General features: G+C 41.5%; 1 protein-coding gene across 3 annotated transcripts in view; it reads left to right on the top strand.

The window, feature by feature from the left end:
- Window positions 1–15,094, top strand: part of LOC127354969 (endonuclease V-like) — a 60,003-nt gene that overhangs the window by 29,967 nt on the left and 14,942 nt on the right. For 2 of the 3 annotated variants that reach the window (XM_051385375.1, XM_051385372.1), the window contains one exon: window positions 2,728–2,797. In XM_051385375.1, the coding sequence (XP_051241335.1) occupies window positions 2,728–2,784 (57 nt within the window). In that variant the 3' untranslated portion in view covers window positions 2,785–2,797. Of the gene's footprint in view, window positions 1–2,727; window positions 2,798–3,476; window positions 4,583–15,094 lie in introns of those variants that run through there. The other variant, XM_051385373.1, reaches the window with a different exon arrangement.

Here is a 15,094-nt window from a genome sequence, read left to right as displayed (position 1 = left end):
ATCGTGATGAAGTGGACATGTTACTGTGGTTTTACTGACACGAATCAAAGGATCATCTCTGGGTTTGTGTCCAGCAGGGAATGACAGATGAGGCAGATGGCCCGGTGTTCCTGTTGTTGTATCTGATCTGTCTGTGTGTGTGTCGACATTCAAGCTCAGCTCAAGCATCTACGAGGCCCCAAGCAGAATTTGTCTTTATGCGACTATGTAAATAAGCAGTCTCAAACCTGCTGTTCTGTTCCATTCTGTTTTTAGGTTTCCGACATTTCTCCAGCTGTAGCTTCTGCCTGGATCTGCCTCTCAACTATATTTACCCACTAGGTAGAAAGCAGCAATCTGTGCAGGGACAGAAAACAGTAAAGCAGGTTAGCTTGTTAGCCAATGCAGGTTTAACACTGTTTGCCACACTAATTCTGATCACCACAGGCAATTTATATGTACAAGTCTGAACAAACATACTCTGTAATGAGTATGATCTAACATTTCCAGGCACTGAAGAGATGATTCAGTTAGTGTGTGTGTGTGTGTGTGTGTGTGTGTGTGTGTGTGTGTGTGTGTGTGTGTGTGTGTGTGTGTGTGTGTTGGTTTATCTGACATAGCGGCTTCACTTCCATTGAGTGTTATGTTATGTTCTCTCCCATAACACACACACACATATATCAGACTATCCTGGAGATGTGTGCTTAGCCATTCATACACACACTGTTTCACACACACACACACACACACACACACACACACACACACACACACACACACACACACACTCTCACACACACACACACACACACACACACACACACACACACACACACACTGTTTCACACACACACACACACACACACACACACACACACACACACACACACACACACACACCTACACACACAAAGGTCCTTGCCATAATGTCTAAATGGCATAACCACAATCAGATGACTGTGTCAAGCAGTTAGTCAGAGGAGAGGTTTGTCAACTCAAACAGCTTCACTGAATCAAAGCAGTGATCAAAAGCTGGTGTGTTTAACTTCGGTTTGATGCTGGTGGAAGGAAGACAGAACAAATTGGCCAAATTTAATCAAACTGCTACTATTAATAATCATAATGGCAAAAACTAGAATAAAAAAGCCCAGAGTCTCTCCTTCTTCCAGTTTGCAAAGATTTAATTTGATCTATAAAACACACCAATCCAAGTGATAACCTGTCTAAACATGATATTAAAAGACAGACATTACACATGTCCTTTCAGCTCATCCCAAAGATAAACTCTGACTCTCATTTTGAACCTGTCAAAAATGAGAGGGAAAGGCAGGCTGTTTCTCGGTACAGCACCAGAATAAAAAGGCTCAAGGCATGATACATAAACACACACTGGCCCTTGTGGTATAGCCATGTTTGATATGGACTGTTGGTATCTGCAAACACATATATTCAGGAGTGTGACACCCGGTGATATTGTCCAGGTTCTCTACCCAGTACAGGCAGCCATCCTACACTTCATCAACATTTATGGACTATGGGGCTGGGACTATGCCGGGACATATGGATATTAGAGGGGTGCCCAAAGGCTCCATATTGGTACTCTTATTCCTTATGTACTGTTATAATGATATGTCAGCTGGACTGAAATGCAAGCTTCTGTTGTATGCCGATGATGAATCATAGATAAAAGGCTTTTAGTACTCCTGGGCAAAATTGAGTCAATCCTGTTTAGTTTAACTAAGAGGACATTGTCAAGGACAAACAAGTTAAAAAATGTATGTAATTCATCACTTCCAACATTCAAGTTCAATGAGTGGCATTCCATAAATACAGAATAATAATTTTTTTAATAACCAGCTACCTGGATATCAATATCCCTGTATGATTCTAACATTGTCCAGATTTGTGTTCCATATAATATCCCAAATATGTCATATCAGGATTTATAACAGGGACTAGTGTGCATGTAAAGGTATTAAGTGACAGACTATATGATGATGACAAGACACAGACCGGACGTTGAGTGAAGTTAAATGAAGTTGAATTAAACAAAAATAGAATTAAATTAGCAATAAAAAGTCCCTTCAGTGGTGGCGAGGGATGTCTTGGCTATAGAGCATGATTTATATATTGAAATATTTAATCAAGAGAGGCCCTGACATGGAGCCTTGGGGAACCCCGCTACTATCCCTTAGTTCTGATGTTATTGTAACTTTACTTTATCTCCATAGCATGACTTTTGGTTTGTTACAAACCTTTGGAAAGAGTAACCCACAGCAACCCTTTCATAATAAGTGAGGCATTTTTGTCATTTGTGGAGCCACAAGGGAGATCATAAAAAGAGTTTTCAAAACTGTAATATCCTAATGATTTTTAGAAGGCAGCCCTGCCTCAGAAACATTTGTACAAACAACTAACTGTGTCACACAGTGATTTATGTTGTTTGTCAGATTTGGCAGCAAACAGAAGAGCTCAGTTTGTTCTGTGTAAAGTCAGGATCAAGGCACTTAATTTTAATTTCAAACTTCAGAAGAACATGTTCAGTGTGTAAGGGTGTTTCTGCTCACACAGCAGAGCAACTAAAAACAGTTTGTGACAACTTGTTAAATGTGCAATCTTGCTCTCTCTCTCTCTCTCTCTCTCTCTCTCTCTCTCTCTCTCTCTCTCTCTTGCGCTTTCTCCCTTTCTCTCACTTTCTCTCTCTGGCTCTCTCCATCCTTGTTCTCCCTCTCCTCTCCTCTTCCACAGGCCGACTGCCGCTCCAGAGAATACCTTCGCATACACTTCCCAGCTGCAGATACATGAATCAAAGAATGAGGTAAGTGACAAATACATCACAAGTGGGTTCTCACACTCTCTCACACACACAGACACACACACACAAATAACTGGTGTGATACCTTGGCACACGGTGAGAGAAGAGCGATTTACACAGTCTTAAAATAGGCTTAAAAGCCACAGCAAGTGACTCATCAAGGATTTTCCCCAAATCCTAAAGTAAAGCCAAGTTTGCTGCTGGAAAGCCCAATCATTCTCATCTAATTTGCTGTTTAAATTAAGCTAATTTATTTTAGAGTAGGATAAACACTTTCTGGAAAACTGAAGCTTGTTTTAGAATTTGCCAAAAAATCCTTTTTCTTTTTCTCTTTCTGCCTAATTAGCTGGAGCACAGTAGGGACAGAGGAAGGATAATACGAGAGAATAGGTTAAATTTAAACCTGTGAAATTAAACTCATACATTACAAACACTGTGTAGGCTACACACTCCTCTAAAAACATAAGTAGGAAAATTATTTTTTAGCTTTATCCCATATCAGCAGGGAAGTCAGAGGTCAGTAACAGAGCAGCAGTCCTGCAGCTTTTTGGGATTAATTTTACTGCACCAAGATGGAAGCTTGAACTCAGGTGTCCTGTTTCAGTGGCAGTACACACCTCCATGCTGCCGCAGCAGAGGAGGAAGAGTTAAAGAGGCTTTGACAAGTTTTCTGCATTTTCAGAAGGGTGTGGAGGGGGCAGAGGTGAGCCAAGGACGCCTGAGGTTAAGCAGAGATGCACTGGCAGAAGGAGAGAAGGAACGATGAGGAGAGAAAAAGCCTTTGATGCTGTGATTCTCATCTGAAATAACAGGCAGCACTGCTCAGTTCGACCCTACCTTCCTCATTACCGATCAAAGACGCAGACCGTTGGCATATTCAGATGTTTCGAAAACTCAGTCATCATTCACTCTCACCCTCCAAATCCAAGTATTTTCAAACGTGCACAGAATCGAACACTCAGGAACGAAGGGCAGCAGCTCGTGTGTGAGCCCACACTCACAGGTTTGTTCACAGTTGCTCACACGCAGGCACACGAGGGTGTGTGCACTCTCACATCCCTCAGCGTACCCCACTGGGACACATAATGGGATGTCCGTGTTCATCCGCTCAGAAGCTCCCTGACGTGGTGAATCCTCTGAGCGCGCCCCGCTCTTTGATCAGCCTCTCTACAAAGAGACTGAGACAGGGAGAGAGGCTTTGTGCTGAGTAGGCAGGGATGTAGAAGGTTCCTCCAGGCCTTAACCCAGCTTTACCCTCTCACTCTCAACGGGCCGCAGGCACATTCTGCAGCTACAGCTGGTGAGCTATACACTTCAGGCATGTGATCCCTTAATTTACATCATAGCAGGACTATATTTGTATCCGTGCATCATTATCACAAAGAGAGTTTGCTGAACATTTGGCAGGAACATAGTTGATAAGGTAGGTTTGTCTGTTAGCAAGATATCCCAAAAATGACTCCTTACATTTCAATGACATTCAGTGTAAAGTATAATGCCATGGGCCAAAGAGGATCTCATTAGGTTTTGATCCAGGTAGTAGCAACATGTATTCATTTACGAAGCGCTTTATGTTTTGACTTGTAACGCCTGAACCCTGCTCCAAGTCAGCTTTTATTTTAGGTTCAGAAAGAGACAATATGGTTTTAGGTATCAGGTGCCAGATCCAAGTTAATTCAGACTGCTGTTGGTCATATCATGGTTATTTTAACAAGCTGTGCATTTTGGCACAGAGAGCTTGCTAAAAAAAAGCTCTGGTTTTATGTTCAGGTTTTGTTTTTTGGGGGCTTTTTGGGACAGACAGAAGAGAGAGAGAGAGAGAGAGAGAGAGAGAGAGAGAGATGAAGCACAGGGCAGCAGGCTGGAACCCCCCCTGCTGTAGCAAGGCAAAGCCACTAGGGCACCCCCAGGTTTTGCAGCCTTACTAGAAAATGAAATGACTATATTAAAATGGAACACAGGAATTTGCAGACTGGATTTAACAATAAATTGGGTACCAGTTGTCTCATGGGCTGGATATTCGCTAGGCTGGTAGTTTGAGACCCCTGGTGTGGGACAAATCTTTCTGTTGAAGCCACTTTCTGTCCAAAGAAACCACCACTGCTCCTTCAAATGTCGCCCAACCTTCTCCAAATACGCTACATAAACTATTTGGATGGGCCATAAAAACTGTTTTTTGGAGATGATTGGTTTCTTTACTGTAAAATCTTTTTACCTTTTTGATGACATCTGTCTTGTCTCTCACCTTGGAGCATGGGCACATAGAGGATGAGTGCAACCAGGCAGTGTTGCATTAACTTGTGTTTGGGAAGGTTACCAGCTCTTTGTGATTTAAGACCCTTTTTCTGGTCAGGACAGAAGAAGAAGGTTGAAAATCAGCCTTCACTGTAGCTCCGAGCTCTACAGTATCAGGCTGAACTCATTCCAGTGTTCACCTGCAGATAGTCTTGGGGAGTGAGCGGCTCGACAGCGGACTGAGGTCTGTGCCCCTGGGTGGCTGAGGAAGAGAAATAGAGTTTCTGTCTCTGTCAAAGAGAGAGGAGGGAGACATGAAAGACGGAGCAGCAGGAGAGGAGATGAAGAGATCCGAACAGAGGAGGGAAACAACGGGGGTGCAGAGGGAGGGAGGGAAAGAGCAAGAGTGTGGAAAAATCAATGCCTGTGAAGGAAGGAGTCAAGGCAAAAGGATAAAAACTTATCAGTGGTTAGAGTGATGGAGAGATATGCTGGATTTAACTTCTGCTGCTGCTATTGATTGTTTTTATTGCTGAACGGCAATGTGATTTTACTGATACCTTAAGTATAAAAAAAACAGTATTTCAACTGATCTGATTTCTTCTAGGTTGCACATTGCTTCTACCTCATAACTGCCCCCTCACTTTCTGCTGTTGTGCTGTCTCTGTTATGTTATCCATTTAAACACAGCACAAAATGAAAAATCTGAAATCTTTTAAAAAGTTGCTTTTACTTTTTTTCCCAGTATTGGTAATCCAGTGTTGTACTGTATTGTTTCATGTTGTATTATATTATATAGTTAAAAATCTAAAATCATATAATCTCAATTTTTTGACAGGTGATTTTTCAAAATTCATTCCATTAATGAAGTTAACGTATTTTGTATAAAGTTGCATTTTTCAGTCTCGCTTTTAAATGTGTTTTTTGGGAAAATTTTGTTTTGATCATACTGTAGCAACTACAAAACCAAACCGATAAGGAACCAATACAGATTCCTCAGTACTTTTTTGCCATTATGGACTTGAAATAGGTCTTGCATTTATAATTATCTTAAAAAGGTCTTAAACAGTCTTAAATTTTACCTGATGAAAGCTGCAGAAACCCTGAGTTAGTAACTCGTATGGGAATTGTTACTATGGATACCTTCAACTTATTAATTGCAAAGGCAAACCAAGGATTGTCAGTTCTTATTTGATATTTTTCAGATTAAAGAGGGTAAAGATTTTTCAACATCCATTTAATCTTCACAAAAACAGAAAAGATTTGAAGAAGAAAAATATTAAACTGAAATGTAACATGTTCAGACTTTATTTCAACTATAAGTTGAAGTCAATATACAGTAAAATCGTACTAATGAAAGTATTATTATTATTTTACCATGTCTGCTATTTGCTCCGTGTAAGGGGGTGCTGATGATATGCAACAAATATCCCAGTTGTAATTTTGGTATTTTTTGTTTGGTTTAGGTATGTGTCTTAACCATTTGACTACCAGAACACTGCCAAAAGCAATAACTTTAATAACTGCTATAATTATAACTGAATTATTGCTTTTATTCTGTGTGAGATATGTTCAGTGTTTTTTATCTAATATTTTAATACCATTGTCACATCAATAAGTCATGAGGGAACTGTTCAGTTTCAGCTCTGGATTGTTTCAATCAACTTCATGCTGTTATACAAACTTTACTGCCCTTTTCAAAAACATTTCTAAAATGTCATGGAAAATGTTGCGGAGGCTGTCGGCCCAAGGTTGGACCGATGAGCTCTGTTGGGAGCAGACGCTCTCATTAAAAAGTTAGTGTGGTACAAGGACACAGCTTGTTGCTGGAGGTACTATTCAGCTCTGTATTAACTGGAGGACTGATCTGCAGAGGCAGTGAATGTTTCATTGCCCATCCTGCTCTTCCTTCTTTCACCACCGTATGTCACTGACTGTGTGCCCGACTTTAGAGGAGTTCACATTAACCTGTTATGGTTGCTTTATCAACAGATTGGGCCACAATGGATGAAGGTGTGTGTACATGTGTTTTTGTCATATCATGTTGGACTTCAGGTGGCTTGTCAAGAATCAAGGTGATGTCCCCAGATCAATTTCTACAGAACCTGGCAGGTTTTTTTTAAATAAATGTGCAAATATTAGTTATTATTATGAATCTGTACTCTTCAATGCTGTTTTCATACAGTTTTGATTTGATTTTGGACAAAGAAGCATGCACCTATTTTGGATTTTGTGTTATTTTAATATCCAGGTCCAGTATGTTCAATATGATGAAATATAAATAATAATAAGTCATTCTAAACAAAGTGCATAGTAGTTTTATTCCTCTCTTGAGATGTACTGGGTACCATAGACGTCGCTACAGCTTCATTCGGCATTATGTTAATTAGTTTAATTTGTTAACTGGGGTTTTGTGAATATGATCCTGCTGCATGTAGCTTTTGCTGGACAGCGACACTTGTTATGAAATGTTTAACAGTAGCTTAACAGTAGCACAAGTAGAGAATAGTCAAAGTCAGAGAAGTAACTCAGCAGTGTTATTCACAGTATATGTCTGAAGTTAGCTACCATAGCTAACATTAGCTGCCGTAAGCTACTGGTCACACCAGACCACATAAGGCTATGGCAGCAATACCCTTGAGAATTCAGCAATAGTTTGTTTATTGCTTATGGATTCAACAATTATTTTAATTTGTAAGAGAAATAATGTATTATTTCTCATTTCAAAATATAGATATTCCCCAATGTTAATCGGTTATAGTTAAATATATATGTGAATTAAAGTTCAACCAATATCTCAAAGTTTGCTACATCATCATGGTTAGGGTGTGTGTGTGTGTGTGTGTGTGTGTGTGTGTGTGTGTGTGTGTGTGTGGTGTGTGTGTGTGTGTGTGTGTGTGTGTGTGTGTGTGTGTGTGTGTGTGTGTGTGTGTGTGTGTGTGTGTAGGGTGTCCTGAAGGACTGTAGCCTCTGGCTGTGTATCAGGCGCTCGGCCCAGACTGACCCGGACTGTGGAGCAAACAGTTCTGATGCCAACTCTGCTTCTAAGGGACAGTAAATAAAACATGTTCAGGTGACTCAGGGGCACAAAGCTTTAATGCTATTTTTTTCTCTTTGTCTGTCTCTACCTCTCTGTCTCTCTGTTCTCCAATCTTGTTCTTTCTGTCACGCACATATACAGTGAATTAAGAAAATTAAACTTAATGTAGAGAATTAATGGATAGGTTCACAATTTTTCAAGTCTGTCTTAAACTATAAGACAGTAACACAACAACATTGTTAGTCTGCACACGGTTGGTGGTCAGAATGTTCTGCAGCCCCATACCAATAATATGTGATCCACTGTGTGTTCAGACACCTTTCTATCAGAACCAGCATTAACTGTTTTAGCAGTTTGAGCTACAGTAGCTCATCTGTTGGGCCAGCCTTCACTCCCCACGTGCATCAATGAGCCTCGGCCCCCCATCTTTTCCTTCCTTGGACCCCTTTAGATAGGTACTGACCTCTGCAGACCGGGAACACCCCACAAGAGCTGCAGTTCTGAAGATGCTCTGACCCAGTTGTCTAGCCATCACAATGTGGCCCTTGTCAAAGTCGCTCTGATCCTCACACTGCCCATTTTTACTGTTTCTAACACATCAACTTTGAGGACAAAATGTTCACTTGCTGCCTGATATAGCCCACCCACTGACAGGAGCCATGATAACCAGATAATCATAATGTTATGGCTGATCGGTGTAGCTAAACCATACACACTGTACACCTCACTAACTGTCTGATTGTCTGATTGCTTGTGATGCTTTCACTCTTGGATTCTTCGTTTTAGTGATTTTAGACAATTATCATCCAAATTGCCCTCAGCTGTACAGAGTAGTAGCCTCTCACCCCTTTCATCAGCCCTGTTTCCAGCAGCAGTAGGCACCTGTTTCAGTTGTGATAAACGCACCGTACAATACCCGCCTAAAGGCAGACAGACAATGTTAGAAACTTACTGGTGAACATGTGGAACATTTAGCAGCTTAACAGCCAGATATTTCCCCCAGGAGTGCACGTAGACCAAAACAGCTCAGGTCAGGTCAGGTGGCCAGAAACACGACTCCAAATAAATGCTAATTCTGCTGTGTCTGCTGGATCGTAATTAGGCCATTTTTGGCTAAAGTGTTATTTAAAACAACGATTCTCTAGGCCGTACAATGTCAAACGTGTGTGATGACGAGCTTGTTGTGGTGTTCTGCCCCCAAGCGGCCAAACCAAACCACAAAACTGCCGTCCAGCAGCCCAGCTTATAGCTAGAACATTATCACATTCTGTTTGAGTGCAAAGTGATTTAAATGTCACTGCATCACAGCTGTTTGCTGTGGTGTTTCCTCTCTTTCTCCTTCTCTCTGTTGGTATGTGCGTGAACATAAAACAGAAAATGCTCTCTGTTCAATCTGATGTCAAAATCGAAGCTGGAGTTACGATGAAGCCATTTTTTCACTGTTTAAGAACCCCCCCAGGTGTTACCTCTGTTGTTCTCTCGTTTCCTTTTCTTATATGTCCTTGTTTTACCATCTCCACTTAGTGTTCCCTCCAGTTTCACTGGCTCAACTTCGTCAACATTTGTTTGTGTTTTTTATATATTCAGCTCTCTCAAATCTGTTCGGTGTGACTCCTCCCTTATCTGCCAGTAAAATGAAGTCATTGGCACATTCAGCTTTTTGTTGAGCTAATAACAGATGGAGTGATTACTAATTTTAAACTAGTCAAGGTTTTCTTTTGTTAACTCTCCGGCATTTTTGGTGCTATTTATCACTCCTTGATGCGTCTTTCCTTCCATGCTTTCTTTGCAGTGGAGAGAGCTGCAAAGTGTGCCTGAGGCAACTACAGGCATCGAGCAGGGCCGACATAGTACAGTAACAGTGAGCACTGTACGTGTGTGTACAGTATCTGTGTGTATTTGTTGTAAATAGTCCCAAACTATCAATATGTGTTGAAGTAGGGAATTGGGAGAATTGATGATGGGATCATAGGGAAGGAGATAAATTGTGAAAAGGTCAAAAAGTGTAAGGGTGGCTAGGGGCTTTGTGTGTGCATATGTGTGTGCATGCTGATTTAGGGGGTTGACAGCACAGATGATAGGGAGGGAGATTAATCAAGAGATGGTGTGAAAGTTAAAGGGTGGGTGGGAGCGAGAGGGGGGAGTGACATGGCATCGTTGGACTGTGAGAGAGTTTCTCTCCCTGTTCATTCTACGTTTCTATCGGCATTCTGTCATCTGTTTCCACGCCAACAGAGATACAAATTGCACAGGAAAAAGGGGAAAGGGAAAAAGTGCACGTTGCACATTTGCAGACCAAACCCTTAAAGACTGACTCCCTGGGATAAGAGGAGGAGGGGGGGGAGCCGCTGAGGGAGAAAAGCTGATGCTTGATGTGGAAGCCTGCAGATAGAGGAAAGACCCTTCCCTCTCCCCTCCCCTCTCTCTTTCTCTCTTTATCTATCCTCCCTACTGTCTGTTTGATGCAGCGGATGAGAAACCGCATCCATTTCATCATGCCCGGCCTCACACAGAAAACCCTCAGTATCGCATTTTGCGCCGCCTCACCTCCCTCTGCCAGAACGCCACCATGCGCCGCTCAAGTGTTGATAAATTGCCACCACCTGCCTCATTTTTCACCACCGCCGCCTCGTCGTCAAACACATACGCACTGACACAAAACCCCTGTGCACTCCTCAGAGATAACAAGAACAATTGCTGAGCCCCAGGAATGAGAGATGGGAAGACAGAGGGAGAGGGCACATGGGTGGAGGAATGAGTAGGTGGGGTCTGGAGAGAGGACAGAGGGGGAAAACAAGTGGCAGCAAGCATTGCTTCACTTAGACAGACAGGAAGGGACAGTGGGCGCCAATGACAAAATCAGTTTAGTTTTGTTTTAGTTGAATAAACTTAAAACAAGTCTCATTGCTACAGAAATATACTGTATATATTTTCAGTTTACTGGCTCTACTGACTCCAAGTCAGATACTTTTATAGCTTCAGGAGGATTCAGTAAGCCTTGGGATTCACGCTTGGACGCTATGAGAAATCCGGAAAGCTTGAAAGAGTCTTTAAAAAAACTTTTTCCTTTAGCACCAGCAGTGGATTGGAGGAAATGAGTGTCTCAGTTTCCTACAAACACCTTGTCGTAACGATGCCGTCACTTCCAGCTGCAGTGTGGCTGTAAATCACCCCAGAGGCAGTGTGTGTTTGAGGTGTTGAGTCACGCCATACACTGTGAGACATAGGAGGTGAGTCTAGGCTGTAGAAAGACACATGGACGAGTTAATCAATAGAATGTTCACTTGTCTGTTTCTCTGCACTCCCATCATGCTTTGACCTTTTCCATAACTTTTCTTCTGCTGGAGGATGATGTCAGGAGGGGTAGTCATGCTCAGCCTGAAGCTTTATGCACTGATGAACCACTCTTTCTCTCACTTCATTGGGTGGAAAGATCTTATTTTATGTTTCTATGTGGGCGGTGGGTGGTTTCTGGGCGGCTGTGGCTCAGATGCAGAGCGGATCATTCCTTAATAGGAAGGTTGTGGGTTCGATCCCCGGCTCCTGGTGCCAGATGTCGAAGTATCCTTGAGCAATATACTGAACCCCAAATTGCTCCCGATGCCGTGCATCGGTGTGTGAATGTGTATGAATGTTATCATTTATTATTATTAGTCTATAACTATTTCAACTGTCAAACTTTGAATAAAATATTTACTCATAAGTGAAATGAGAATAGATAGATGATTCAAGGTGAACAAACTACTGGTGACTATTTGTTGCTGTTGTGGCTCAGTCCTGTTGTGTTCAGTGCAAAAAGCTTAATCTCAGCTGCCACAGCATGAAAATGTAAACTTTAGCAACTCAAGCATTTATTTCTCCACCGACCTTTGAGGCACTTTCTGCAAGGTTAAAAACAAACAAAAGCACTGTGTGTGTTTTCTGTGTTTTGCTTTTTCAGCTCACTCTAAAACTGACAAAACGTGCTCCCGCGGCATTGTATCGAATCTCCGCGGTTGTCAGTAGAGTCTTGTTCTGTTGTGGCATCCTGACGTGTGTGATTGATAGATGACCGGGCCGACACCACCTGGCACTTGAATTATAACGACAGGTGAGCCACTGCAGTACCAGACAAATTGCCTTGTTTATCTCCAATAGAAGCCCCAGCACAAAGCACACCCACTCAAACCAACCTCCCACACACCTGTGTGTCCTTACCCCTGCGCCCTCTCGTGCGTACACTAGGCATCCAGGTTTCTTATCATCCACTTCACCACAAACTCAAACTTCTTACATGCCCTCACTACAAACCAGAAAATCAATGGAGCCTTTTTGTTTCCCTGAGGCTTCTAAAGACAAATCAATTGAGGCCGATCTATTGTAATAAGGACGCGTCAGCCTTGGACAAGGCAGAGGAGATGCTGCGAACATCGGTTATTAGATTTTCCAGTGAGGGGAAAAGAGGCTCAGCAGACAGGGCCAGGGCTTTTGTTTTCATTGAGTGGCTGTTATGTGAAGTCCACCCCTGCTTAGTGACTGCAGCGTTGGTGCCAGCGGGCCGCTTCACTCCCGCTTGTAAGGTGCTTCAGTCAGCAACGATGCTCTGCGGCGTCAGGAGTGGGATTAACGCTCTCAAAAGCCTTTCCCACTTTAGGCTTTAGACATTAATGAGATTCCCACCTTAGCTTTGTTATGTAATGTTGAACTATGTGTTAAACTATTTAAGAGATCTTTGCCAATTGTCCATTGTACCTAACAGAATTAATTTAAAATACATTTCTGTAGGAGTTCATTACAATGACAGTCAGTAGTTCAGCAGTTTTGAGTCTAGTCCTCCACACTTTGTGTCCAGAGCAGATGCCCCCATCTTTTCCTTCTTTGTGCAACTCCATCGTCAGACAAGAACATTGATACATAGGATTCTGCAAATTATGCAACATGTAAGCATAAATAATCTTCTTAGTCTTAAAACTAAACCAGGATCCTCCTCAAGATCAGATATATTGTGCCTCAGTGGTGTTTAGTTAATAACAAACCAGTTGCTACACCATGTACCTGGGTGTCCCCATCCAGGGCAGTTGTCCGCTTTGCCTGATTAATAGTCCAGCTTTGAATATCCCCTCAACTACTGGTAACTGTGGTTCCTACCTTCGTCTTGATTTTGGTTACCTCCAGGCCTTTCCTCAAGTGCCACCCTCAGGAAAACTTTATAATTTCTCTCTATCAGTATCAGTATGATGCTAGTTTAATCAAAATGAACGTATTATGGTGCATAATGAACGCTGCGGTCCCATGGGACTGTTAGTAAGTCTAGAGTTTTTGATGATACAGTATACTCTGGCATTTAGTTACTTGAGAAGACTTTTACCCTGCTTTGCTAAAACTGCTTTCTCATTCCAGGGTACACTTTTCAAAATATTCAGACAACACGTTCCATTACAATAGCTCAGGTTTTTTCAAAGCCCTGCTTACTCTGCTTTTGCTCCATGAAAAGTACCCGGCTTTTCTTTTAAACTCACAGACAGAGTGTGGGCTCATTCACGCCAGTGCTGTTCTGAGATCTCGGGTAGTAATACCTGGATTGTTGATTTCAGTTTGTTTGACTTTGTGCATACATTTGTGTGAGTGCTTTTGTGTATTTGTGCAATTGATCACAGTTGGCTGATGCTGATGAATATTAATAATCCTACGGAGAGCATTAGATAGACATCTGCCCAGAGCACTTCAGAGCACCTCATCACAGTAAACTGAGCCAAGTATCACTCTCTGAATAAAGATGTGTTTGTCTATTTGTCTGTTTTTTTTAGTTATGTTGTTCTGTCTGTCTAGTAGAGGTTCCACCAACTGCTCAATGAGTAGTTGACTACTGTGAGCTGTGGTCCCTGCTTGTTGTGTATAATATAATTTTAGCTAACATCAACCAGATTTATGGTAGTTCACGTGTAAAATACGAATGCATGTATAAATTTACATAGTTTACGCTACATATTACAATCCCCTGCACATCATATTGCCTTATTTAGCAGTATTTATCAGCACATTGTCACAGCAGGGGCCCTAATGCTTTCTTTTCTTCACCATCAATTTCCTGCAGGAAGCAAAAGATAAAGCTTCTGTTGATTAATACAACACTTTCTGGACGTGTCCCATAAAAAATGTGTTTATTATGGGACAGTACTGATAGGCCTTTACTGTGAAACAAAGCAAATGCCTTACAATGCAAGAAAGGTTAGCTAAAAAACACTTAATCTTCATTTGGTAAAGCTTATCCTAAAGATAGATATAGGCATTTTTCTTCCTGCTAGGTAGATGGTGTGAAACATTGCATGGAATCACTCAGGATCACTGACAACAATCAAGATTTTACTGGAGCAAACCTTGCAACTATAGTAAAAATGTGTTGTTGTGAAAGCCCTACTCCCCAACTAGCTCTCTGTCTATAGGCATTTTTGTAACTATCCATTAAACTATATGGCTGTCTGTATCTATCTGTCTACACAAAAGCTAGACATACGAAGACAAGCAGACAGACAGACTGGCAGACAGACAGACAAATAAATGGATAGCTAGAAGAATACCTAGCTATCTGTCTTTCTGTCAGTCTAGCTCTCTATTTGTCTACCTCTGTCTGTCTTGCTATAGTTAGCTGTCAGGGTCTAGCTATGATTGAGGACACATAAAAAAATGTGTCTGGGTATTTGTGTGTTTTAGCAATTCAAGGGGTGTTTACATACAAAGAAAGGCACTTAGTTACACATGGTTTTTATAATAATAGTAGTGGGGTAATTGTTTGATGAAGAGGTTATAATTAATACCATCTAACTAGCTTGATATTAACAATGGTTAAGGGGGGCAGAATGGGTAGTAATGGGAAAACAGTAAGTGGCCAACGAATTTTTGTTTTGAAATGTGAAAACCAAACTACTACCATTTATAAAAATCCGTGTATCATTCGTTCTTTTCATATTCAATTGAGATTCCAAAATCGGAAAATGAAAAAACGGTTTGTAATTTCCTTATTCGTTTATGAATCTGATACCAAAAAA

This window comes from Dicentrarchus labrax, unplaced genomic scaffold, assembly GCF_905237075.1.
Source record: "Dicentrarchus labrax unplaced genomic scaffold, dlabrax2021, whole genome shotgun sequence".
NCBI classification, from domain to species: domain Eukaryota; kingdom Metazoa; phylum Chordata; class Actinopteri; family Moronidae; genus Dicentrarchus; species Dicentrarchus labrax.
Note: the sequence above shows the minus strand (reverse complement) of the source record. Positions and strands in the feature narration are given on the sequence as shown.